The 27,072-nt window shown below is 42.7% G+C and overlaps 1 protein-coding gene across 2 annotated transcripts in view; it reads left to right on the top strand.

The window, feature by feature from the left end:
* The window catches only part of LOC142495722 (zinc metalloproteinase-disintegrin-like cobrin), a 1,243,131-nt gene that overhangs the window by 798,090 nt on the left and 417,969 nt on the right, over positions 1-27,072 (top strand). For both annotated transcript variants that reach the window (XM_075601588.1, XM_075601589.1), the window contains exon 2: positions 2,774-2,862. In XM_075601588.1, the coding sequence (XP_075457703.1) occupies positions 2,774-2,862 (89 nt within the window). The remainder of the gene's footprint in view (positions 1-2,773; positions 2,863-27,072) is intronic.

The raw sequence follows: 27,072 nt of genomic DNA, 5'->3' as shown, positions 1-27,072 counted from the left end.
TTGCTTAATACTGTTGCATTGCTTGTACTATTATCTTCTGCTTACATAGGCGAGCTTAGCTTTACACCCCAGTGAGGTACTTTCAGTTACATAGTTACATAGTAGATGAGGTTGAAAAAAGACATACAGTACGTCCATCAAGTTCAACCTATGCTAAATTTAGACAACAGATACTTTATTCTATATCTATACATACGTATTGATCCAGAGGAAGGCAAACAAAAAATCCCATTAAGAGAAAAATAAATTCCTTCCTGACTCCAAGAATTGCCAATCGGATTAATCCCTGGATCAACATCCTTCCCATGTATACTTATTTGGTATATCCCTGTATACCTTCCTTTCTAAAAAGATGTCCAACCTTTTTTTGAACAAATGTATTGTATCTGCCATCACAGTCTCCATGGGTAATGAATTCCACATTTTAACTGCCCTTACTATAAAGATCCCTTTAATTTGTTGCTGGTGAAATTTCCTATTCTCCAACCTAAAGGGAGGCCTCCGAGTCCTTTGTATTGTCCTTGGGATGAATAGTTCATTTTAAAGCTCCTTGTACTGTCCCTGAACATATTTGTATATAGTTATCATATCCCCAGATATGACTTGACTTAGGTTAGCTGACCTGTCCCTTTTGTGTATAATATCTGTTATGCTCTATCATTGAGGAGCCTATTTCTCTGGTTGACTCATCACTATCAAGTGATCCTTTTCCGGCTTCTGTATTCTAACTTCAACTTCTAAGCAGATTGATATGAACCTGCCAGTTGGGCTGGTCCTCTTACACCCTGAATCCATTTTTTGGAAATATCTGTGGGGTGTATGTCACCTCTTATGGGTTGTTCACCTCAGAGGAGGCGTACACCCTACAGATGTTCAGTGGCAATTTCTATGGGTGCTATCTGAAGGTACGCTTGACCTAGCTACAACCCAAAAAAATCTACATTAAATAAAGTGATGCTACTCCAGCTCTTACTCCTCCAGGAACCTGCGTTCCAGAATCTTCTACCTCAGTATATATACCTTAATGGTGACATCACTATCACCAGGCAGAAAGTTGTCTTTCAGTCACCCAGTACCATGTGATGGGAGAGGGGCGTTACATCTTATGAGCCCCCACATTTAACCCTTTAAGGTTGTTACCTCCTACACCAACTAGTAGTTCCCAAAGCAGGGCTACACGTAAATAAAATATAACTTTTAATAACTCTTCTCTTGAGATGTAAGGTAATATAAAAGAACATCATAATATGAATACAAGATTTTGTTCAGATGTGAAATATATTGTATCAGTGAAAATATTGGACAAAATAAGTGATTAAAAAGTTGTAATTTTATTAAAAGAAAGGTGTATACAAAGCACAGGGTAAAAGTACAAAGGTTGTTAAATACCGGTGCTGCAGAGTTTACCTAGAATCATGCAGTAAGATGAGTCAGTTTGGGTTAAATACATCTGTGGATCCAATCGTATAAATAATGAACAATTTTTTTTTACTCTAGCTTCGTTAGGAGTACATATTTACAATAAACAGGATCGTCAAAGATGCAGTCACTTTGAAAGATTCTCTGCTGCATTCATAGAGCAGAATGTTACAAAAGCTTACTGGGCTGTGAGTCCTAGTGATAGTACTGTAATCTGATGGGATTCAGATAAAATTGGTTAGATCCCACAGAGATATAGCTACTCTGAAAGAGCAAATAAGCCTCCCAATTGGAGAGATGGAATGGCAGATTTGATCAGGCGTAATTCTAAAGAATAGTGCTTTCGCGGCGATCACTAAAAGTATTTAGCTCCTACCACAAGGAGAGGGCATCCTGCAGGTATGCCTGGGTTTTTCCCTGATAGCTCAGACCCTGTTACTAAAGACGTCAGATACTGTATGACATTTAGGCATAATGAAGCTTCCCTACGTACGTTTCACAGTAACCACGGCTTCTTCTGGGGTGGAGCTCATATAACATACATAGGTTCTTTTATTGCATTCCATTGCTTTGGTGACAATGGCAAAAGAAATTGCCTAATGAGAGGCGGCAATAATAGTGGTATACAGTAGCAGGTGTTTAAAAGCAAATAACTTTTTCCCAGTGCTGTTTGTGCCCAGAATGTTTTAGGGTAACTGAAGGGGGAAATTTCAGTCTGAAACACATGAAAGGTATTTAGGTAAATCAGTATTTATTTAGCACTTAATTCAAATGCATGTTATAAGCATATGTAAGGATTTGGAGACACAAAGGGTAGGTATATACATCTACTATGAGATAATAATATTGATTGAAAATAAAATCTTTTTTTACTTGAATTAACTTTTTTGTTTTATTTAATAAAGTATTTTGAGACTATACACTTGGTGTATATTCATTGAATAGAAATCATCATTAGAATTTTGTAAATACCAGTGGTTGACAAATTGAAGAGATTGAAACTATATGGATAGTTTCTAATGATCAAGTTTGAGATTGTGTATACAGAGATGGAATGATTGGATCTATCCTATGAATCCTCCTTTTAGGCCATTTGAGGACAGAGTGTTAAATTGAAAATCCATATTGTCTCTTTCTGAAGCAAAATGTTGCCTCCTTGGATTTCATAACAGTCTATGAGGATACATTACTTCATGTAGAGGGGTATCTCTAGGCTCTGGATATGTCAGTCTGTATGTTCAGTGGATAGACAAAATCTTTATGACATGTTTTTGCAGGAAGAATAAAAGTGTAGCTGTTGAAGGGAAAATAAGAAGTGGTATTGTTATGCTGATTCAGACATTTTCTCTTCCAGCTTCGCCGGTGAACCCATTACCCCCCGGGCAGAAATATGAGGTGGTGTTTCCACAAAAACTTCATGCACAGTACAAGAGAGAAGCCCAGGTAACTCAGATAAATCACTGTGTAACATGGTCTGCAGCTTAAACCACATCCCATTTTCACACCTTGTCGTCCCGTGTAAAGGTGCAGTAAGAGAAGGTTAAAACTAGCAGATTGACGCCTTTTTCAAAACAAAGAAAACAGTATTGTATTGTAAATAATTTCTGAGTAAAATGTTTTTTGTTTTTGTTACAGTGGGACTCTGAAAGGGGGTGGGGAATGGGTTAAAGTTATTTTTCCACCTCAATAATAATCCAATTATATTTGTAACGGATATTCTGGCCTGACTGACCCACCCAATCTTACATTGGCCCCTGTGGTCTAACCGGTCCCCGTTACATGGTCGTGTCAGGTGGTGCACCTGTTGGCAACAGGACTCCTGAGTCTCCCGCATGATGTTGTGTGGGGAATGTCAACCCAGACAGGCAGCTGAGGTAGTGTGCACGAGTCCTACCTATATCCAGTGCAGTGCCTCCACCTCATCAGGATCCCTGCATCCTCAAGGGGATGATTCAGATGAGGAACTCCTCCGTGGTGCCTTCCTCTGCGGAGTAATTCCAGACTCACACATGAGGGTTTCTTTTTTCAAAGGCATTCTTTATTGTTCGTGGTATGGGCAAACTGCCCCTCACAGTCAGCAGCTCAGCCGCACATTTCTCTTGCTGCTGTCCCTTTGAAAGGTACCCCCTCCCAATGGAGTGGGATCCCCTCTCCCCTTAGGGAGATAACCCCTGTGCCAGGTCCCTGGACACAGTGTAGGCCTTGTCAGCCTGACTGCTGTGTGACCTTGAACTGGGCCATCAGTTGAAGCACTAGTGGGCCCCTTACTCCCAAGTCTAAACCCAGACTTGTTCCTCTAACAACCACTAACTTTGGGCAGTCCTGTGCCTTATATACCTCAGGAAACAGGCACATCTCTGATGTCACTAACAGTGGACTCAGAGTATGTAGCCACTCCCATCCTTACATATGACACCTCACCAGGGTGTGAGGGCAAACCTCCATGATTAATGCTGGCAACCCTGTAACATACCAGGTTTACTGCCAGCATAAGAGAAAACTGTAGGCCATTTTACAGCATGGCTACAGTATATTCTCCCCCTGGTGAATCCCAACGACCCGTCTAGAACCTAAATTTGGTGTACCTTTGTCCAGGAAGCACTGTAAAATGTAATGCATAATTAGTCATAACATATCACAGTTTTCCTAATTCACTGCCTTAGTGCTCACTGACCAGCAGGTGGCACTATGCTAGAAACAGACTCCGCTATCCTCTCTTCCTAATAATAGTGGCGGGGGTCTGGCTTCTTTACCTCCCGACCAGCCATGTCGGTGACAGTTATACTGTATTCCCGGGGCAAACCACTCTTTGGTCTATATACCGCTTTGTGCATATAGACACTACGCCCTATACTCCAAACCCTCATCAGCTGGGAAATTCTCTCCTCCGCCTTACGCCCAGTAAGCGCGCCCCCCTTGTTTACAATGTACAGTTCGATGGTCTCCTTAACCATCCATCCCTCTGGTCCTCTATCTCCTGCATGAGGGGTTCGGGGACATAGGGGTATTTTAGCCCATGGGAGTTCTTATACTTGGTCACAATGGCCCTCTCGGCCCGACTAGTCCGGATTTACCTAGCATTGCCCACTCTCCCTGGCAACACCCATGACAGGGGTTTGTCCGGTTCCACCGGATCCTCTAATTTACTTGAACCCTGCGGTTCTATCAGCCCGCGATTGATATCGTACCAGCGGTTCCTCATCGCCTCTAATCGGGCCTCCTCGGTAAACTCCCCCTGGGCCCACCAATAATCCACCACTCCGTCTTGTTCTAAGAGGAATCTGGTACGGTCTAACCAGGCTTCGTATCCCTCGAACAAGGGTGCCCACCAACGGGTCTCCCTAATCTCCTCTGAAGCTGACTCCGCTACCTCCCCCTTCGGGCTCCCCCCTGAGGATATACCGGACGTATCGGTCGAGCGGGACTGAGACCCTAACCTCTTGGGTCTACTCGAGATTGTAACAATGACTGCACTAGGGCAATCACTCGACACCGATACTTCCCGGGTGTACCTCCCGCCCGCCGACCCGTCATCCGACGTGAAACAGTCCAGGCTCTCCCCAGTCCGTTCATCCGATGTGACCCGGGACTCCCCAGATAACCCTTGGCTCGAGGGGGGTCCCATAGGAGAAGGTGATTGGGGTCGGGGCTTTAGCTATGGCCGGGAGTTGGGCATAGGGACAGCCGATTGGCATCCGCGGGGCTACGACCCGCTCTTCACCGCTACCTGGTCCGGTGCCACCGCAGGGGCCCTCCGGTTCTCCGTTTTCACTGCTCCCAGGCTTCTGCAGGGCCTGCCAACTCTTCTTGGACCCAGGCGATCGGGTAACGCTGCTCGGGAGGACGCAGCTATCTTCCAGCCGGTTCCACCATGGCCGCCGGAAGTGATGTCCTCGATCGCATGGGACTCGTCGCCATCTTGGGTTGGGTCCCCAAGCGAGACCTCTTCCTCCACCACGACATCCGGAAGCGCGGTTTCCCCTCGTGGCTCTGTTCGAGCCTGATCTGGGCCTTTCTCCACCGCTACCACCGCCGTCGCTACCCCCGGAGCCTGGTAAAGGCAAGGACTCTGCTTACCGCTCCGTCGCTTCGGGGTGGTTCTGCCGCCGCCATCTGATCCGCTGGTCCCCACAGCCGTGGGACTCCGCCTCTCTGGTTGCCGCTGCACCGGCGATACACGACTTCGCTCGCTGGCAACACAGGTGAGTGTCGTCTGTCTTGAAATACCGCCGCAGTGGTCCGCCATTTGGCGCGTCACCACCATGGTAGAAGTTGCGGGTTCCTCATTGGAGGAATCCAGCCCCGATTTAGGGAGTGGCACTCCGCTCGGAGATCGCTGGTGAATTTCTCTCCCATCACCACGTCTACCATTGTCCTTTTCTTCTGGCTGAGTTTTAATAGTCTGAGCCGCTCCCCATACTCTGGGATCCACGGGCTCTCTCCATAGCGCACCTGGAAGTTCAGCCGATAGTACAGCTATGTCCGCCCCTGCCTCCACTGCCTGGCCCGGCACAAAGGTTGGCACTGGCCATAGATATTAAATGCCACATTGCGGGCATCGAGCTGCGGTACTGACGGTACCCCCTGGCAGTCGGCATTGCATGCATAGGCACGCCACTCTTTCGGTGCCAGCTATTCGGAGTACCAGGAAGACTCCTGGGGCAGAGTAGGGCTGGGCCGAGATCATCGGTTCTTCCTCTGTCTTGCTGGCCATAGTCACGATCGGAGACACTTTCAACAGTGGTCTGTTTTGCTCGCTGGCTCCGCATGACTGAAGGGCAGGGGTTGGTTTGGTAACCCCTCCTTCATCTAGCTCCACCCGCATCTGCCAGAGCTGGAAACCAGGGGAGGGTCCCACAAGTTTATTGGATGCCCCAACACAGGGGCTGAACTTTTCACAGTCCTGGGGGGCGCGGCCACAGCTTTCGGGCCACTACCCCCGACAGGGCGGGGTTCCTTCATTGGCCCCAGTCCCGGCCAATTTCTTGCAACCTCCTGGTTTGCAAAATCCTCATCCTCTTTTCCGCGGGCAGCACTGATTACAGGAACTACTTTCCGTAAAGGTACGGCCGGTTCACCAGCTCCTCGCTCAGCGGGATCCGTTCCCACTGGGCATAATTGGAGACTACTCCCCCTGGTTGAAATTAGGGGGAGGTCCCATAAGTTTATTGGGTGACCCAGCACTGGGGCTGAGTTAGTCATAGTCCATGAGGGCGCGGCCATAGCTTTCGCGCCATACTCCCCATCAGGGTGGGGTTTTCCTGTTGGCGCCACTCCCGGCCAACTCTCCGCAAGTCTAGCATGGTGCGCATGGTCTGCCATTGGCCCATGCGGTCTCCCAGGGCAGCGGGAGTCGCCATTTTGGTTTGCTTTGCCAATCTCTTTAACAGTTGAGGTAGCTTTTGGTTGTTTGTACGCCGACTGGCAAGCAAATCCATCATTCTCTCCACATCTCACGACAATGTCCTCCTCACTGTCCTCCGGGGAAGTACCCCGCGGTCCTAGGCAGGACCAAAACGGCACGGCCACAGCCTTGGCGCCACTCCACAGCAGGCTCGCAAAAGTCACTTCCGCAGTTTGCTCTTCACCCGCACACACACCATGTGCGCTCTCTCCATCAGCCTCCGTCCGCTCTAACAACCACTAACTTTGGGCAGTGCTGTGCCTTATATACCTCAGGAAACAGGCACATCTCTGATGTCACTAACAGTGGACTCAGAGTATGTAGCCACTCCCATCTTTACATATGACACCTCACCAGGGTGTGAGGGCAAACCTCCATGATTAATGCTGGCAACCCTGTAACTTACCAGGTTTACTGCCAGCATACTGTAAGAGAAAACTGTAGGCCATTTTACAGCATGGCTACATATTTATAATACCCCTCTTTGTCTGAACACATGTTATGTATCTAACCCCCTCCTTTGATAACTACTAGTTAGTATAAGGGTTTTACCAGCCTTAATGAGTTAACAGTGTAAGATAACTTAGGTTACTCCCTTCCCCATTATGTAATGCACAACGAATATGCAGAAAGTGATAGTCCCTCCTTTGTACCGTATGTCTTGTGACTGGTGATGTCACTATAGGGAGATAGAAGGGTATATAGAGATCTTCCCTATGTTCTAGAAACAGCTTACTCAGAGTTCAGACTGAAGCTTCACCATGAGTCCTGTTAAAAGGTTTGTGTGTATAGATATGTGTATTAAGGATGTCTTGTCACCATTTATTGTTTTCAGTTAAGGAACGTGCTCTATATACAGTAGTTGGTGCCTATCGTAATGGCCAAAGATTGTTCTCATTCGCCAAGAGGAGTAAGCATGTACTGTACTCAGCAGGGAGTTCCCCAAGTAGTAGCTCCAGAACAAAATCAGATCGTCCCAACAGGAAGCTCCCAACTAAACTCCTGATTCAATATGCAGGGCCGCCAATAGGGGGAGTCTGCCGGTGTTTGTGTCCCGGGTCCGGTGTGGGAGGGGGCCCAGCCACCACCGGGCCCCGTTTCATAAAAAAAATCTGAAAAAAATGGCTGCCAGCCAAGCATTCCGCGCTCTTGAAGCACTTTGACCATGAGAGCCGCGCGCACCTCCTTTCCACGTGTCCTACAGGCAGCAGTATGTGGATGGTGGAAGCCACAGGCAGCTCCGTTACAGAGATCATGATGGGAAGAGGCCGTCTGTGCAGGAGGAGGTGAGGGTGGAGAGGGGCGCTATAGGAGTTGGTCAGGGCGAGAGGGACCCTACAGGAGTTGGTGAGGGGGGAGAAGGGCCTTACAAGAATTGGTGAGGGGGAAGAGGGGCCCTACAGGAGTTGGCGAGGGGGAAGAGTGGCATTACAGGAGTTGGTGAGGGGGATAGGTGCCCTACAGGAGTTGGTGAGTGGGCAGAGGAGCCCTACAGGAGTTGGTGAGGTGGAGGAAGGAATCCTAAAGGAGGAGGCGAGGGGAGGAAATGGGAAATTAAGTGTACAAAGCAAAGGGACTAGGAGAGGAGAAAGGAGTTGGGTGGGGAACTACAGTAGGGAAGGAGACAGGAGGGGGCGAAAACACATTTATTATTATTATTATTATTATTATTATGATGGAGTGGGGAACTGGCTCTTATTATTACAAATGACTGTAGTATTTAAATCACCATTACTATTATTACTATGTAACTATGTATTAGTACCTGATTTATACAAGTATATTAAATATATAATATTATTGCTATATGTAGTATTATCCATGACTATTATTAGTGTTAGTATTATTACTTACATTAACGTAGATTCGGGCTGTCTAGTTCACTGTATTTTGCCAGCCCTGATAATATTAATACACTGGGGGGAGGGGTGTATACACGTCCATGGACAGAGGAAGTCGTGCAAATAAAGCTTTTATTTAATTAGTATTTTTAAATGTATTTGGGGGCTTGGGGTTATTTTTATATGTATTTGGGGGCTTGGGGGTATTTTTATATGTATTGGGGAGGGTTGTTTTTTTATATGTATTGTTTTATTTTTTTTAATGGATTGGGCTTTTTTGTAGATGTATTGGGGTCTTTTTATAGATGCATTTGGGGTATTTTTTTTAGATGCATTGTGATTTCTTTAGATGTATTGTTTTTTTTAATATGTATTGTGTGTGTATATATATATGTGTATGTATGGGGCATTATATGTATTTTTTTAATATGTATTGGGTAGGTGGGTTTTTTGTATGCATTTGGGGAGGTGGGGGAGATTGTAAATATTTGGGGGTTGTGGATTTTTTTGTATGTATTTGGAGGTGGGAAGTTTTTTGGTATATATCTTGTGGGGGAATTGTGTGAGGGGGAGGGAATGAGTGAGTGTGAGATAATTGACATGACAGAGGGAGAGGAGAGAGGGGGTGAGTGAGGAAAAGAGGTGAGTAAGAGTTAGACGCAGGGGAGAGAAATACGTGCAAGGTGGGAGAGTGAGAGGTGGTGAGACAGAAGGGAGAGAAAAAGTTACATAGTTACATAGTAGATGAGGTTGAAAAAATACATAGGAAGAGGGGGGGAAGAGAGGGGGTGTGAAATGGGGGTTGAAGAGCAATACCGCTGACTCGGGGGGGGGGGGATGCTCAAAATGTTTTTCCTGGGGCTCCACGATTTCTGTTGGCGTCCCTGCATGGACGACGTAGGCAACACATACATAGAGTGAAGGGATACGTTTCACCGAGCACAATGTGTAATCTCAGTCTACCCTAGACCCAATTGAGATGGGGCCCTATTGACACTATGGGCTTCATGCAGCCACTTATGGTCAGCTTCTCGCAAAAAAAGCCTACTGCGATTCCGTATGCCCGAGAAGCTGGCGATAAGAGCAAAGACCGCCGTTTTTTTTTTCCTGAAATTTTTTTTTTCCTGAAATTTTTTTTTGGGCAACCGCTTGTCGATAAGCCACTTTTCGGCGCTCATTGCCAGCTTTTCAAACACGCTCCATTCTAGTAGCCCCAACCAGCTTCTCGCAGCTGATCGCTGCTCTAGAATTGCGATTTTCTCTCCCAATCGTTTAGCCACAAAAAGTTGACAAGAAGGTGGGGAGAGGCGGCGGATGAGCAGCGAGACGGCACATAGAAAAAAACAGACCTTTCTCCTGCATCAGATTAATGCCGGGGGTCACCGGAGCTCATATCCATTAATACCATCACCGGAGCCTCTGCATTTACAGCCCACTTCATTACCTTAGCGGCTAACCGCTAAGTTAATGAAGGGGTTAACCACCAGTGCCAGACTTATTGTGCTTAGCAGGAGTGGGTGAAGGTGGTATTTGGCACTTGGTGGGTGTTTAGGCCTTGCAGGGGGGTTGTGAGTCATTTATTTCCTTACTAGACTGACACACAACAACCTCAGAATATACGTAACAAAACACATACTGAATAGGGAAATGGGATAGAATGTCCAGAAAAGTGCAAAGCACCAGAATATTGTCCGTTAAAGTCCAGTCTTTTTGCAAAGGTGCAAATTGCCAGGCCAATCCTTCTGGGAATGGTGCAAAGTTCTTTCTGGTCCGTTGGGGTCTGATAGATACCCCTAGCAATAACGGAGTCCTGGCGCAGAGTTATGTCCTTTGTTCCGATGGTGATAAGCGTGATGGAAGTCCGCTCACATTGTAGAATGAAAAACGAAATTCAACGGGGATAGCTTGGGCAGCATGTAAATAGGGTTTGAAAGCCTATCTCCAACATACACACCCAATCCCCCTCGTGGAAATTTTCTCATTCCCCAATCCCCTCCTTGCCCACAGTTTGGAGAGTGGGCACACTAGGGATTTCCTGTTGCTACAGCGCCTGTGCGACATTGCCACCTGGGTTACTTAGCATACAGTAGAGGCAGTGATTATTCTAACAAAAACCAGTGGCAATTCCCCAAAAGACCCATGTACACCCAGGTACATTCTGAATACATGCCTTAAATTTTCCTTAAACTAGCCCCAGCATTTCTGCATTGATTAATGGCCTATCAGATTAACAGCGGGGGTTCCTGGCAGTCCCATTCAAACTGAATTGGACTGCCAGGGATCCCTGCTGTGTTAATCCTATGGGTCGTTAGTCAATGCAGAAATGCCTTAAACGTGCCTCAAACTAGCCCAGAACATACCCAGCACATACCCAGAATGTAACCCGGCTAGTTTACAGCAAATGTTAGAATAAACGTTGCCTCTACTGTAGGTGCACTCCCCCGTTTACCTGGCTTCTCCCAGGCTAGGGTTTGCCCCCCAAGGTGTGAACTATCCCAGGATCTCCCATGGAGCAACCATCCTGGCTGTTTCACACTGGCGGCTCTGGGGTCTTTCAACTGCAAATCTTCCCCAGACCCATAGGCGTCGCCTCAACGGGGGTCTGTGAAGTTTGAGTAAGAAGAGCCCCCAGCTCATGTATGTAAAAACATTTGGTCACTAGCTGCATTTCAAAGACAAATAGAAAAAAGGCATCCTGCCTGTCCTTTTAAATCTGCCACCAAAAATCCACTTTATTAAAAATATGTGTTTCCCTTATCCCACAGTTATAATTTTCATATGTGCGTGCTTGGGGTGTTACTCTGGGACTGCACACCAAATTTCAAGTTTTTAACCCTTTCCGTTCCCGAGTTCTAGCTTCTCCTTGAACTGGCAATGCTGGGTCTATGGGTTTCTCCTGTCAATTGACTTGCGGTTACGGGGTTCCCACATCACTTGATTGAGTTCTCACATCAATTGACCTAGTTCCCACGCCAATTGAGCAGCCGCCATTAGAGTTACGCTTACTAACCGGGATGGAGATACATTGTATCCGAGAACCACTTGAGACAGGGAACCACAAGCCTTTGATTCAATTGACTCTGCGGTTATGGCTTCCAGGCTCAGTAATGGATACCTATATTTGGCAATGGAACAAAGAGACCGCGCCACGCTTATCCACTTAACTTGCGATTTAGCGTTTGCAGCGGCATCTTGTGTCCAAAGCCAGTAATGTCAATGTACTGGGTTATACATTATTGCAGGCACATACGCTCCTGCAAAATGGAGACAATAAGGGCAGAGGGGAAAATAACACATGTACAGAGCACATAAAATTAACCCCTTCATCCCCAGTATGAAATAGGGGTAACCAGCCGACCATACTGCCTTTATTAATGTAGTGGATATGGATTGGAAAAAAGATTCGCTAGCATCCAAAAAAGCACCATCAGCTCACCGAATGGAGGGCTAAAAAAGTTTATTAAGACTACATAAAATTGAAAACGGGGACAAACAAAAGACTAGTACATACAACCCTACGTGTTTCAGGCTCCTTAGAGCCCTTTCTCAAGGGGGATAATGGGGACTGTGAGTAAATCTCATATATATAGCCCCTCCTGTACAATTAACACGCAGCTGGAGTTGATCAACATAACGTTAATTAACAAACTTTAACACCTTGTATACCTGATGATAGAGATATATAGTCTTTGTAAGGTGTCAAGAGACAAATGCAAAACATTATCCGACAATTAATTATAAAAATGAATAAATTCACATAATTATTTAAAGGGATAGAAAATGGAGTGCATGTATCTAAAGATTCACCATATATTAAATTCCAAGATAGTGATGGTAAAGATTATAAAGGGACATGGCATAATCAATGAAAAAAGGCTGGATGGGATAAATAAATAACAGGGGATAATCATATCAAACATATCAATGTAAAATGACTATTTAGTCCATTATTATCTCATCATCATAAATGATAACATTAAAATGAAAGACAGGATGACCTGATGATGTTAATAACTAGAACAGATGTTAGAAGATGAAATCACATATTAACATGATTAAACAGTTTGGGATTTGTATATTTTGTGTTCCTAAGTAATAAATATTTTAAAGAAAATATTTGAGATCCCATTCTGTATTCAACCCTTTTGGAATGAATGTATCAAGTGTGAAAATCCAGTGGGCCTCCCTACGGTAAAGTGTGGTAATTCTATCTCCGCCTCTATAACGTATAGGAACTTATTCAATGGCTATGCATCTAAAGTTAGTGAGAGACCCATCTTGGCATACACTAAAATGTTTTGATACAGGATGTATCTGGTCTTTTTTAAGGATTAGTCGCATATGTGCCAGAATTCTGAGTTTGAACATGCGTGTCGTTAGACCTATATATTTCTTATGACAACCGCAAGTCAGCATGTAGATCACATACTCTGTTCTGCAATTTATGAACATAGAAATTTTATAAGATCTAGTATTGTCAATTTTCGTAAAAACTGCAGATTTAGTAACATATTTACAAATTTTACAGCACCCACATGCAAAACATCCCGTTAATCTTGGAAAAAATTCTTTTTTGGTAATTGATATTTTTTTTTTGATTACACTTGGAGCTACTATGTTGCCTATTGTTTGTGATCTCTGAAAGACAAATCTAGGTCTAGTAGTAGTAAAGCTTCTAAGTAAGGGGTCAATGGTTAATATAGACAAATGTTGATTAACAATGCTTCGAATCGCTTCTGCTTGCCTACTAAATTTCGTAATGAAATATGGGGTATCAATGTTTGTATTAATTGTCTCTCTAGAGATGTTACTACGAGAGTGTCTCTTGCTAGCTTGTTCTACTGATCTGCATATCATCCCCTCTCTATTTTGTTGAAGGGCATTTTGATATGCTTCTTGTAAATTAGTTTTGTTATATCCTCTAGCAAGGAAACGGTTGGTTAACTCTATTGATCTTTTATGGAAATCTTCTAAATTTGAGCAATTCCTCCTTAGACGTATGAATTGCCCATAAGGTATCCCTTTAATGAGGCTACGGCTATGTGCACTGCCTGCATGTAGCAAGGTATTTTTTGCATTATCCTTGCGGAAGATGTCAGTATGAATCCGTTGATCCAAACCTACGTATAGTTTTAAATCAAGGTAGTGTATAAAAGTGGAGTGATAATGTGATGTAAAGTGTAAATTGAGTGTATTAATATTGATAAAGTTGATGAATAAATTCAATTCCTCTACCGTCCCACTCCAGATGATCAATAATTCATCAATGAAGCGACGGTAGAAGTGTATGTGGTGCCGAAAAGGGTTACTATCTCCAAACACGTGGGTCGCTTCCCACCAACCCATGAAAAGATTGGCATAGGAAGGTGCGAAGCAAGTGCCCATTGTAGTCCCACGTGTCTGGAGGTAGTAAGTGCCAGAAAAAAGGAAATAATTATGTGTAAGTAAAAAGTGTATACAATCAAGTAAAAAGGCAGTGTGTAAAGGTGACAGTGATGGATCCAAATCTAGAAAGTGTCTCGTGGCTGAAATACCTTGTGCATGTGAAATGATGGAGTATAAAGAAGATACATCTAAAGTGACCCAAAGAAAATCAGGAGACCAGTGGTAATCTTGAAATAAAGTGAGAAGATGTGACGTGTCCAATAGGTGAGAGGGTAAGGTGTGTACAATGGGTTATAAATAATAATCAATGTAAATAGATAAGTGTTCACCCAGTGCCCCTATGCTAGAAACTATTGGACGCCCTGGTGGTGTTTCTAATGATTTGTGCACCTTCGGCAGGTGATGGAACACGGGAATAATTGGATGCAGGCAGTGCAGATAGTCCAACTCCTTAGGGGATAGCAAACAGAGATCTTTCCCCACTTCTAACAACTCATTAAGTTCTTCTAGAAATTTGCTCGTTGGGTCAGAGGGTAAAATATCATAATATGTGTTGTCATTTAATTGTCTAAAAGCTTCAGTTTGATAACAGATATAGTCCATGACTACGACTGCGCCCCCTTTATCCGCTGTTTTAATAACGATGTTTTCGTTATTTTTGAGGGTGGATAGCGCATGTCTAAGTTCTGGACTTAAGTTTTCTCTGTTATTCGGCTTATTAGAATATTGTATACCCTTTGACAAAAGGAGCAGATCTCTCTGAACCGCTTGGCTAAATAATTCAATGGCTGGAATAAACTTAGATTTGTTATGTAATCCTGAAGGCTTCCTACCTAGAAAGTTCAGATCTGGATCATATGGTGTTACATTCTCTTCTAACAATCCCATCATGTCATTCAAAAAACAATGTTCCTTAAAGGTAAGTTGATTATTGATATCAAAAAGTTTTACATTAGTGTCATCATCTCGGTTAACATCAATTTTTTGTATTTCGGTCATTTTCTCCACATTGATCTCTTTCTGTTTAAAAAATCTTTTTAATGACAGTTTTCTAATAAACTTAAATAAATCAACTGTAGTGGAGAAAAGGTCGAAATCTTTATCTGGAGAAAATGTTAAACCCAGATCTAAGACTTGCAGCTCTGATCTCGTGAGCACATGTTTAGACAGATTAATCACATTGGTCTCATCAATATTTATTGTCGTCTCTTTTTTGAAGGTTGTCCCCCTAAATTCTGCTTTGGATTTATATCTCCTCTTTCTTCGTTTTTTGACCTAGTTTGGCGTTTTGAGACAGTATTGGGATTACTGTGGGTGTGTCTTGTTATAGGAGCCTCTTCAGTAGAGGAGGCTAAGGAGTCATATTCAGAAAAAGACACCCCGTGTGTACCCGACTCATTGTCTGTTGTATCAATATCAGTAGTATCCCTATCATACTGTCTCATTGTTGGTTGTTGTTCTTGTGCTTTCTTCAAGATAGATTTAGTGGGTTTATTTTGTTTTTGTTTTTGGGCTGTATAATCACCAGATTGGTTTTTTTTAAGTGTTTTAGGTATAGGCTGTGTTTTTTGCCATAGGTAGACTTGATTACGTTCGTAATCAAGTCTATCTCTGTCATACTTAATCTGTTTGGCTTGCATTTTTTTTTTTCAATATATATATATATGAATATATATATATATGAAAAAATAAAAAGTAGCGCCACTCATTAGACTAGTAAATACTGATAATAAGATTCTACCATGTGCAATATACAAATAAATACAAACAATCCTATATAAATGTGAATAAATAAATTCAAATAGTGTATTATAATAATATCAAACAAACTAGAATATACACTCTAAATGCATGAATTAAGAATATTCATGCACACACAATATAAAATTAAATAATAAAAAAGTCCAAGTGAAAATGTCCAAACCCTAAGAATAAGTCCTGATAGATATAACAGAACAATGTACAGGGTCCAGGGGTCCACGGCTGCTCTCAAATGGAATAACCAATTCCAATGTAGAATCTAGAAGAACAAAAAGAAGACAGAGAGTGCACGCCCCATAGTGTATTATTGTACATTTAAATGGAGAGGGGGATGGAGGAGGGATTAAACACACTCACAAAGTAGATGTGAATAACAAGCAAATTGTGATAAAAATCACCACCGAGGCAAGCACCGTCCCGTGTCACATCTGCAGTCCAACAGGAAATCTTCGAACGATTCACCAGATAGCGTTCATCCTCTGAACGATCAATAAAAGTCCTCCACGCAATTTGGTATTAGAGTAGGGCCTCAATGAAACACCATACACTCTCCAGCCGTAAAGCGTGCATGTAACGTGATGATGTAATGTCGTAATGTACGTCCCTGACGCGTTTCGTCACAATAATGCAACTTTATCAAAGGGAAATTACATGAACAGTATGCTTTTCCCCCACGGCGCCCGCCGTGGAGGGGAGCACCGGCCCACCTCTTCTCTCCGGTAACTCCACGTAAAGGGACCCAGACAGTACTCTAGTACTTCTCAAAAAACTAGAACTTCTCATAAATACGCTCTTTCCCTTTCCGTAAAAGCAAACGCATTCGCTCACTTCCATCCCCACTCACACATCTCAAAGCAGTAGCTTCTAACACTTTTTCTATAACCTCCTCAATTATCATCCCCAAGGATATTTCACATAAACTTGCGATGTACATACCCCTTTTGCCTTACGATCTGGAAAAAACATACTTCATATTCACACAAGTTACAAACCCCTCCTCCTCCTCCCAATAGTTGACTCCTCTAACACTTAACCATCTTGTTCCAGCTATTCACTTTCCACAATGCATCACTTTCCATTTTCCCCAACCTTTTCTGATCCAACAAGTAGTATGTATACATTTTACTTAAAATAATTCTAGTACATGCTTTCACATCTAACAATTCATTATTGAATATCATCATACTTCTCATCATCCACACAACCTCTTTTACACAATTTATTATTTTCCATAGTACCCAACCTTTTTCCCCTTTTAACTCACTTAACCCATAAAGCATCATATTGAACTCCAACATATGGATTCCTCCTAGATCTCTAATTAGCTTTGCTAGGTTTCTCCACACAGCCCTAACAAAGGAACAGTTCCTATATAAATGTACTATGTCTTCTATGCCACCACATCCTTCCCTTGGACACCTATCCGACACTGTCATACGTCGTCTTTTTTGAAAGACTCGGACTGGCAGACAATTGTGCACAGCCATCCAAGCAATATCTTTTTGAATATTAGATAGACCCTTGAAATCTATGTTCTTCCACATAAGTTTTAGTTGAGAAATATTCAGATTCCCACAGCATTCATAACTGTCTCTCCCCAGAATCACAGCCCTTATTTTCCTGTGATCTTCCCATAAGGACTTTTCTACTGTACATCCCTTAAATTAAAACCTCTTATGAAATGTTCGATGACCCTATAGTTATCTGGGGTCACAAAACAGAGTGGCCTCTTCAAATCTGTTCTGAACAGTCCCAGCCTCCTTAACATACCCCCAGCCGCATACCTTGCTAAACAGGCCGCCTTTGTATCTTCACTCTGAATTCTCTTTATACAAAGCTGAGCATACTTTGCTCCCAGGATAACCTCTATCCTGGGGGCCCCTTTTCCACCTTTCCCTTTTTCCTTCCATACGATTTCTCTATTTAATCTCTCATTTTTTGACCCCCACAGGAATATAAACAAAAAATGAGAAATCCTCCTAATCCATTTTGCCGCAGGGGGAAACACCAGCCCTATATGTAGTAAAATTGGCACCAACACCGCTTTTGTTACCAAAATCTTCCCTTCCATAGAAAGCTTTCTTAGGGTCCAAAAATTAATTTTTTCCTTTATTCTTTCCCCAACCTTTACCCAATTTATCTCCCCTGTAAAGTCCTCATTGAAATAAACACCTAACAGCCTTAGCTGTTCCCCTTCCACCGGGATCCCACATTTTTCCAACTCATGCCAAGCCCCAAAGGCCTTACAGGCACTTTTCCCCCAATTCACTCTCAGCCCTGAAGCGTGACAAAAAGTGTCAATATGTAACTGCGCTCTATGAAGAGCCCCCTGAGTAGTGCACACCAGGGTTAGGTCGTCCATGTATCCTAGGACTTTAATGTTTCTTCCCCCACTCCCTGGGATTTCAACCCCTCTCACCACCTTGTCCGCTCTAATAGTCTGCAACAAAGGCTCTATAGCGCAAATAAATGCCAGCGGGGACAGGGGACAGCCCTGCCTTACCCCTGATTTCACCCAAATTTTCTCAGTAAAACAGCCATTTACTAAAACTCTACTGTTAATTCCTTTATATAAACTTCCTATCCACCTAACGATTTCCATTGGTATTCCTAACTTTCCCAGGACTTTAAACAAAAAGCCTGGGAGTCTGCCGTGCGCTTCAGTGTATCAACACAGGTCTAGGAGAATCAGACACTGGAGAGATACGAGGGAGCTATGCAGGGCCACAGAATCAACCGGTGCAGGGGGATAGCAATATTACCTCACCTGCTCCTCCGGTTTGGGACCCACTCTCCTCGCCTGCTCCTGCGTGCCACCGTCGGTATGAATCAGGAAAATGGTGAAGAATCGGCGCAACTGCGCATGTCTGAAAAAAGGCTCCCGGATGTCTCTTCAATAAGCTTTATTAAACACACACCAGGGCTACACCAGCATCTCCCCCTCAACGCGTTTCACCCTTACACAGAGGGCTTCGTCTCGGAGTGGGGAGAAGTGGTGACAGCCTGTTAAATACCCTAAAAGCCCGCGAAAGCGGAATAAAAAATTAACCCCTTCAATACTTTTCAGCCTCTTCATAAGTGACTATGTTATTAATTCTTAAGTCTATGTTAATCCCTTAGAGCATTCTCAGGTCCATGTTAGTCACATAAAGTGCATAATCAAAACATAAACATATACAGGATAAGACTGTTTGGCTGCATATTGAGGTATGTAAATATATTAAAATGCTGGTTACAACACTGCATGAAATGATAATCCCTATATTACATTATTAGAGCCAAACTGATATAAGTCCATTATTAAGCATATATATTTGGACTTCCTTTATCTTCAATTACACCATTGCTAATAATGCGTATGCTGTTTGGCAATGAATTGTAGGGAGTAAAAATATATAAAAAAACAACACAAGACATGTAAATTGAGCATGGGAGAAGGGGAGGGAGGGGGAAGGAGGGGGAAGGAGGGAAGGGGGGGGGGGGAGGGGGAGGGAGGGGAGAAAAGGGTGGGTGGGTGGGGGAGGGAATGATGAGGGTGGGGGGGGGGGAAGGGGAAAGATATGGAGTGAGGGGAGGGGGGGGGGGGGAAAGGGGAAAGGGGGGGGGGGAAAGAAAGGGGAAAGGGAAAGAACAAAGAACAAGGAAAGAAAAAGAAGAAAATAAAAATAATAAAAATAAAAGACAAAAGACAAGAAAAAAGAAAAAGACAGAGCGGAGGATAATAATAATATCCAATTAACATACTGTACATTCTGTAGTTAAGAGGACAATTATATATTAGCATGATAGCATAAGCTTTCCCCAAGGTAAACTCCTCTATATGTTTTATAGAAAACATCGCAAGTCCCAATCCACATTTAGTCCGTTGGGCTGTAGCGTATTTAATGTATGGATCCAATGCGCCTCTCGTTGATATAAGAGCTTGGTTCTATCACCTCCCCGAGGGGGTATGGCTATATGTTCAATTGCGCAACATTGGAAATTTTCTACAGTGCCCAACGGACAGTTGTTAAAATGTAATGGGACCGGATGTGTCATGTCTTTGTTTTCAATTAACCTTAAATGTTCTAAAATGCGGACTTTTAGGGCTCTACTTGTTAGCCCCACATATTGTTTTTTACATCCGCATTGTAGCAAGTAAACAACAAAGTTCGTCTGACATGACATAAACGTTCTTATATGGAATTTCCGTGTTTCCTCTTTGTTAGAAAAATGCATAGTTTTCATCATCTTAGGGCATATCTTACAATGTCCACATTTAAATGATCCGATCAATTTGGGAAAAAAGGACAGTTTGTTTTTGTTATTGTTTGATGTTTTCAACATACTAGGTGATAAACGATTCCCTAACGTAGCTGCTCTGCGAAACACTATTTTGGGTCCCACACAGGCCATTTTATTTAGTAACGGATCTAAAGATAATGTGGCCCAATGTTTGCGTACTATTGCTTTGATCGCATTAGCTTGCTCACTGTAATTGGTAATAAAGAATGGTGCTTCTGCGTTCTCGACTTTTGTATCTGACTTAGCACAACCACCCGGCATATTTATAAGGGTATTCCTATCTATATGCAGTGCATGCTGATATGCCTGATCCAGATCTACACCGTCATATCCCCTCGACAGGAACCTCTCTCTCATCTCGTCTGCCCTGTGGACAAAGGCCTCCAATTTTTTATTCCGCTTTCGCGGGCTTTTAGGGTATTTAACAGGCTGTCACCACTTCTCCCCACTCCGAGACGAAGCCCTCTGTGTAAGGGTGAAACGCGTTGAGGGGGAGATGCTGGTGTAGCCCTGGTGTGTGTTTAATAAAGCTTATTGAAGAGACATCCGGGAGCCTTTTTTCAGACATGCGCAGTTGCGCCGATTCTTCACCATTTTCCTTTAAACAAAAAGGCATGAGACAAAAGGTCATAAGCCTTCTCAAAATCAATATTTGCAATAACTAGCGGCTGTTTCCGTTCCAAACAATACCAAATTAAATCTCTCAGGAGAATTAGATTCCCTACCATCTGTCTCCCTGGTACACCACACACCTGCTCTTCTTCCACCAATTTGCATAAAAAAGGCTTCAGTCTTTGCATTATCACTTTTGCCACAATTTTATAATCTGAATTCAGCAGGGTTATGGGACGCCAGTTTTTAAGGTCTCTTTTGTCCACCTTTTTTTTTAATATTAGTGCAATTATACCTTCTTTGAAGGATTCCGGTGTTTCTCTTAACTTAAAAATTGTGTTGCACAACTTAAATACCTCTTCTCCAATTATGTCCCACATATTGGAGTAAAACTCATGTGGTAACCCATCCTTGCCCGGTGATTTCCCTTTCCTTCCATTCCTTATTACCTCATTTAATTCTTCACTGTTTAAATCTCTCACCAAGAAATCCTGGTCATCTTTACTTAACTTTTTCTCAATTTTTTCAACTAGATCTTTTTCTAAGGACATATCACGATCCTTTTCCTCATATAACTTGGAATAAAAATTCTCACAAACTTTCAGAACTTTTCCCGTTTCCTTTACCTCTGCCCCCTCTTCATTCAGCACAGGAATTGGACTTGACTTCCCTGTAAACGCTTTTTTAAAGAAAAAAGAGGTACATTTTTCATTCTTTTCAACCGCTTCCACTCTTGCAGCATGAATTATCCTTCTACCTCTCTTTTCCAGTAATTCCTCAGACTCCATCCTAACCCTCTTAAGATCTCCCTCCACATCCTTTCCCATCTCTTTTAACTTGAGGAGAAACTGTTTCCTCAGGATCACCCTCCTGCAATCTTCCACTTATTCTCTTGCCAACTCCTTACCTTTCCTAATAAAAAACTTTTTTGTTTCAATTTTTACCCACTCCCACCATTCCAATATGCCCTTGTGTTCCCCCATTCTCCTCTTTAAATAAACATACAATTTCCCGTACTGATACTTGATTCCAGGTTTTTCTAATAGTGAAACATTAAGTTTCCAGTAACCCCTTCCATACTTTTCCACTCCCTCTACTTCTATTTTACATAACACACATGCATGGTCAGAGAAAAGTACTCTTAACCCCTTCCAGCTCTCCATCTTCAACCCTTCAGAAATAAAAATATGGTCAATTCTAGACTTTACCCCTCCACTCTCACAAAACCAAGTGAATTCCCTTCCTCCTTTCCCCCATACCTGAAAAGTATCCCTAAAAGAAAAATCACCCATAATTGTTTTCAACAGTACCCCAGAATTGTCAGGCTTACCCCTTTCTGCACCCCCCACCCTATCCCCCTCCCTAATTATACAATTAAAGTCACCTAACACAAAAGTTTTCATTCTTCCTGGTAAAAACAACCTAAGTTTCTCAAACAGCAACCTCCTTTGTTTTTCCTTTGGAGCTGCATATATATTAAATATTCTGAAACATTTCCCCTTCCACTTAAACAAAACAAAAAATAACCTTCCCGGTTCAATTACCTCACATTTGCATATTTTAAACTCTTTCCCCTTAAATAATATCCCAATCCCACTGTTTCTGCTCTCACGGCTTGTCCGGGATGGGAAGGGAGCGAAGATAGCAGGGATACACGCATTCTTCTAAATTGGCTATAGGGGACATTATCCATCCACTGGTGATGATGGCAACTTGAACGCAAAATATAATTGTTGCTGTCTACATTTTTAAAAAACGATTTGGTTTTAAGAAGACCCTCTTCAATATATATCACCAGATCTAAATAATTGATCGAAGACTTACTTGAAGTCGAGGTGAATTGTAAATTCATGGTATTGTTATTCAGACCTGCTATATAGTCGTCTAGGTCTGTTTGGTCACCCTGCCAAATTAATATAATATCGTCAATGTAGCGCCGCCATAGGACAACACCCTCCCCCAGCATGCCATTGGGCCAGATGTTTTGGTCCTCCCAAAAACCCCAAAAACCCAAAAATCCATGAATAGGTTTGCAATCGTTTTTTAAAAATCGTTTTTTAAAAATGTAGACAGCAACAATTATATTTTGCGTTCAAGTTGCCATCATCACCAGTGGATGGATAATGTCCCCTATAGCCAATTTAGAAGAATGCGTAGGAATTGCACGGAAGAAACTGTATTTGAAGAACAATGCAAAACTTTGGAGTCACGCTTTAAACAAAAGAACTATAAGAAAGAAATTTTAGACACTGCGGTCAATAAAGCGAAAAACCTGGATAGAAAAGATTTATTAGAACCTAAAAAAGAAATAACACCATTAGTAAAAAACAATGTATTTGACACAGCTTTTCTGACAACTTACAATAAAGATGCCAGCAATATTGGTAAAATTATTCGAAAACATTGGCATGTTTTAAAGAGTGACCCAATTTTAAATAGCACACTCCCAGAGAACCCAAAAATAATTTTTAAAAAAGCACAAAATCTGAAGAGTATTGTCGCTCCAAGTGCCCTAAAAAAGATAGAAACAACAAATAAAGGATGGCTTCAGAATCTGGAGGGCTTCTTTGGTTGCACAATGTGCAAGGCATGTGAACATAAACAGACAGACAAAAAGAACTTTATGTGTAATGTAACCAAAGAACACTTTAAAATAAAGCAATATATGAATTGTTATAGTGACTATGTCATATACCTATTAGAATGCCCCTGTGGACTACAATACGTGGGAAAAACTAAAAGAGCCATCAGAACACGTATTGTAGAACACCTCAGCAATATTAGGAGAAGCATACTAACGCATAGTGTGTCCAAACATTTTGCTAAGTACCACAATTCCAATACTAAAGGACTAAAATTCACTGCCATTGAGCATGTGCGACAACACTGGAGGGGTCGCAGCAGAGATGTAGATCTGAGCAGACGTGAGATGTATTGGATACACAAATTAAAAACATTAATGCCAAATGGGCTTAATGCAGAATTTGAGATTATCCCATTTCTTATCTAATGCACGGTCTGCTCGGGCCCCTTATCTCTGTATATCCTTTCTGCGACCTCTCCCACTGACATTAGCTATATGTCAGGTGCCTTTTATTATCAATATTGGGTCACTTACTAAATGAACAAAGGTTTTTTTATATTTATATATATTTTATGTATATTTATATTTTTATTACTTTTTATTACTTTTGATACATATAAGTGTATACTTTAATCAATCTTAATATGTTACTAATATGTTACTAATTCACTCGTATATTCTTCTCCCCTCTCTCTCCCTCGTTTTTGCTCTGTGAGTACATAAGAACCAATTAGTTATGGCTCCCTATAAATACCTAGAATATCATCATGATTAGATCCTGAATTTTATTTACTTAGATATTTCATTTACTTAGATGTTGTTTTAAATGCCTATTTGTATTAACACTGCGCCGTTTTTGAACACTGAGTTATGTACCTATTTATTGGAGAACCAGTGTATCTTTTAAATTTTCAATTATATAATTGTTATATTAAATTGGTTAATTGCTTATTTGTTCAATTGTTTAGTATATATAAACCCACAACTCATTTGAGAATTATTCATTGCTCCTGAGGAAGTTGTCTAGTACGACGAAACGCGTAGAGCCACTTTCATTGCTGCAGCTGCTCTTTCTACTGAAGGCTTCAGAGTTGCTGAGTTCCCCCACCGTTTGCCTCCAAGACCGGATGCCGTCACCCCAACAGCGGATGTGACGTCAGACGCCATCTCCCACCCGGTCTGTTGTGAGTCTAAGGAGAAGATCCCCGGTGCGCTGCTCCACACTGAACCAGCACTCCATTTGCCTCAAGTAAAGCCTTATGTGAACTATGATTATGTACACAATGTGAGTACAATTCCTAAAATTTGTTGTTTGTTTATATAAATTTTATGCACGATCGACACTATGGTCTGCCTTTCTTTTGCATGTCTCTGATCCACTCACATCTACTGACGTCTGAGCTGAGGTGCTGATTTCTTATGCTGTAAACCTGGGCTGTTGTTCCTGAAGATCCTGACACCTTTCTACCTGCTGTGTAGATCAATGCTTTTTACCTTTTGACCTGCTGTAAGTAGGCATTGCTATAGAGCCAAGACATACATGTTTTATCCAGATTGAAAAGAACTTATTACACTATTGTATGCATTTATTTTTTATTTTTCATGGTGTATCCCTGCTATCTTCGCTCCCTTCCCATCCCGGACAAGCTACTATTGAAAGGAATCTGTACACATTCCTGGAAGGTTGAGAATTTGATCAGTGATCACCTTGACACATTTTATTTTGAATTTTAATTTTGTGCACTATTTTATCACAGATTGGGTGTGGTTAGCGCCGGTAACAAATCACTTTAAGTTCTGCTCTCACGGCAACATGACCACGCAGATTCCCCCCATACCCACTCTTCTTCTTTTGGGGGTTCAGTGATCGTACATTCTTGTAAACAAATAATATCACATCTTTCTTTTGCCAGTAAGTCAAATATTTTCACTCTTCTTGTACGCTTCTTTAAGCTTCGTACATTTAACGACACCAGCGTCAAAGTCATTTCTTCTTATACTAGCGAGACATGAAAAAGGCACAATTCCAAGTAACAATTTTCAAATTATACTTAGCTCTGTCCAGCACCTTCCTCCAGGGGAAACCCCAGAGACGGAAATCCAAGCATCAACGTCTCTGCTGCAGCTTCATCCGCATAGGAAAGGCTCTGCCCTCCTGGTGAACCCTGCCCATCCGCCAAGCCCGTCAGAGGATATGCGGGGGAGCGCAAGGGGCTAGCATCAAACCCACCACGCCCCACCACCTCCCCTGAATCAAAAATCACACTGGTCTTCTCTTCCTCTTCTCCTCCCAGGCACTTTGCCTTTGAAGGAGCAAGATTTTCTTCCTCCATCTTCCTCTTTGGCGGACGTTCCCCTCCTTCCAATACCTCCATACCCTCTTCCGTAATTTGCTGATTAAGGCCTTCCACATCAGAATGCATGGCCTTCAGTCCGGTGGCTTCCTCACCTTCTCCTTGCATCAGGTCAGGCTCCTCCCCCTCTCCTGTGTCCGGCTCCGCCTCCTCCACTGTTGCTTCCCCCCATGCCTGGCCCTCGATCTGGAGAGCATTTGCAGCTGAAACCACAGGCGTTTCCTCCATACACTCAAACAGATCTGTGTCTGAATCTGGCAGCTCCTTCTCAACTGCTGCTTCACCCCTCGTTAAGGCCTCATCAGTGGGAGCCCCAGCAGCTGGTTCCACGGGCGTCGCCTCCCTGCTTTCAAATCCATGCAGCAGATCAAACCCACTCTCCGCGCTAACCCATCCACCTGGGCACTCTGCAATCTCCCTTCTCATTACAGCCTGTGCATAGGACTTCTTTTTTGCACAAGCTCTAGCCAAGTGCCCTGTTTCTTGACATAAGTCACATCTAGATGGCTCCTTGCACTGTGCAGCGTGGTGTCCCTCCTTTCTGCATTTGCGGCAAACCACTACATCTTGTTTAGTACAGCCATCCTGTGTGTGCCCAAACTCCATGCACTTCCTGCAATATTGCGGCTGGCTCCAGTAGTACAAATACCCCCGGTTTCCTCCAATGTTAAAGGTCCCTGGGGGGTGCAAGACTCCCCCCACTCCTTCTGGGGACATCCTCAACTTGCACCAATATCTGGTCTTTCCATTATAAATGCCCAGCCGGCTTTTCAGTCTCTGTCCTTCCTTAACACTCTCACAGTACCGTGACAGGAACACCATAATATCCTCTTTTGGTGTAAAAGGGTTATATGTGTGCACAATTATAGGAATTTCTCCTATTCCAAACAAGGGTATCAGCGCTACTCCTTGCATACAGTCCTTATCCTTTGCATTCCTTGATCTTTCCATAACACCCATACATCTCTCACCTATATGAAGAGCCACATCATAGAAACGTTGGTTTGGAAATTCCTGAATGCAATAAATATCCTCTTGTCCAATCTCTAGCGTGTCTTCCAATATCTGGCTGTAAAAATCCTCAAGCCTCAGAAACCTGAGAGCATCTTTCAGTCTGAATCTAATGGTGTTTGGAATAAACTGCCCACGATTCTCCATTCTGTTTCTTCAAAAAAAGGTCTTTCACCCAAAAGCGATATTTCAATGCTCTGCCTCCCAAGCACAAGGCTATGCTTGCTCCAGCAGCCCTCCCCACAGGATCATGGCTGCGACAGCTTTTTGTTTTGAAAATTCTTTTATTATGCAGCGAATCTTTACAACAAGATTATAACAGTACATAAATCATTTTCCAAACGAAAAAAAAAAACGCGACGTTAACAACGGCGCAGTGCATATCCCACACAACTCACATACATTTTTATTAATGGT

Source organism: Ascaphus truei, chromosome 5, assembly GCF_040206685.1.
Source record: "Ascaphus truei isolate aAscTru1 chromosome 5, aAscTru1.hap1, whole genome shotgun sequence".
NCBI lineage: Eukaryota > Metazoa > Chordata > Amphibia > Anura > Ascaphidae > Ascaphus > Ascaphus truei.
Note: the sequence above shows the minus strand (reverse complement) of the source record. Positions and strands in the feature narration are given on the sequence as shown.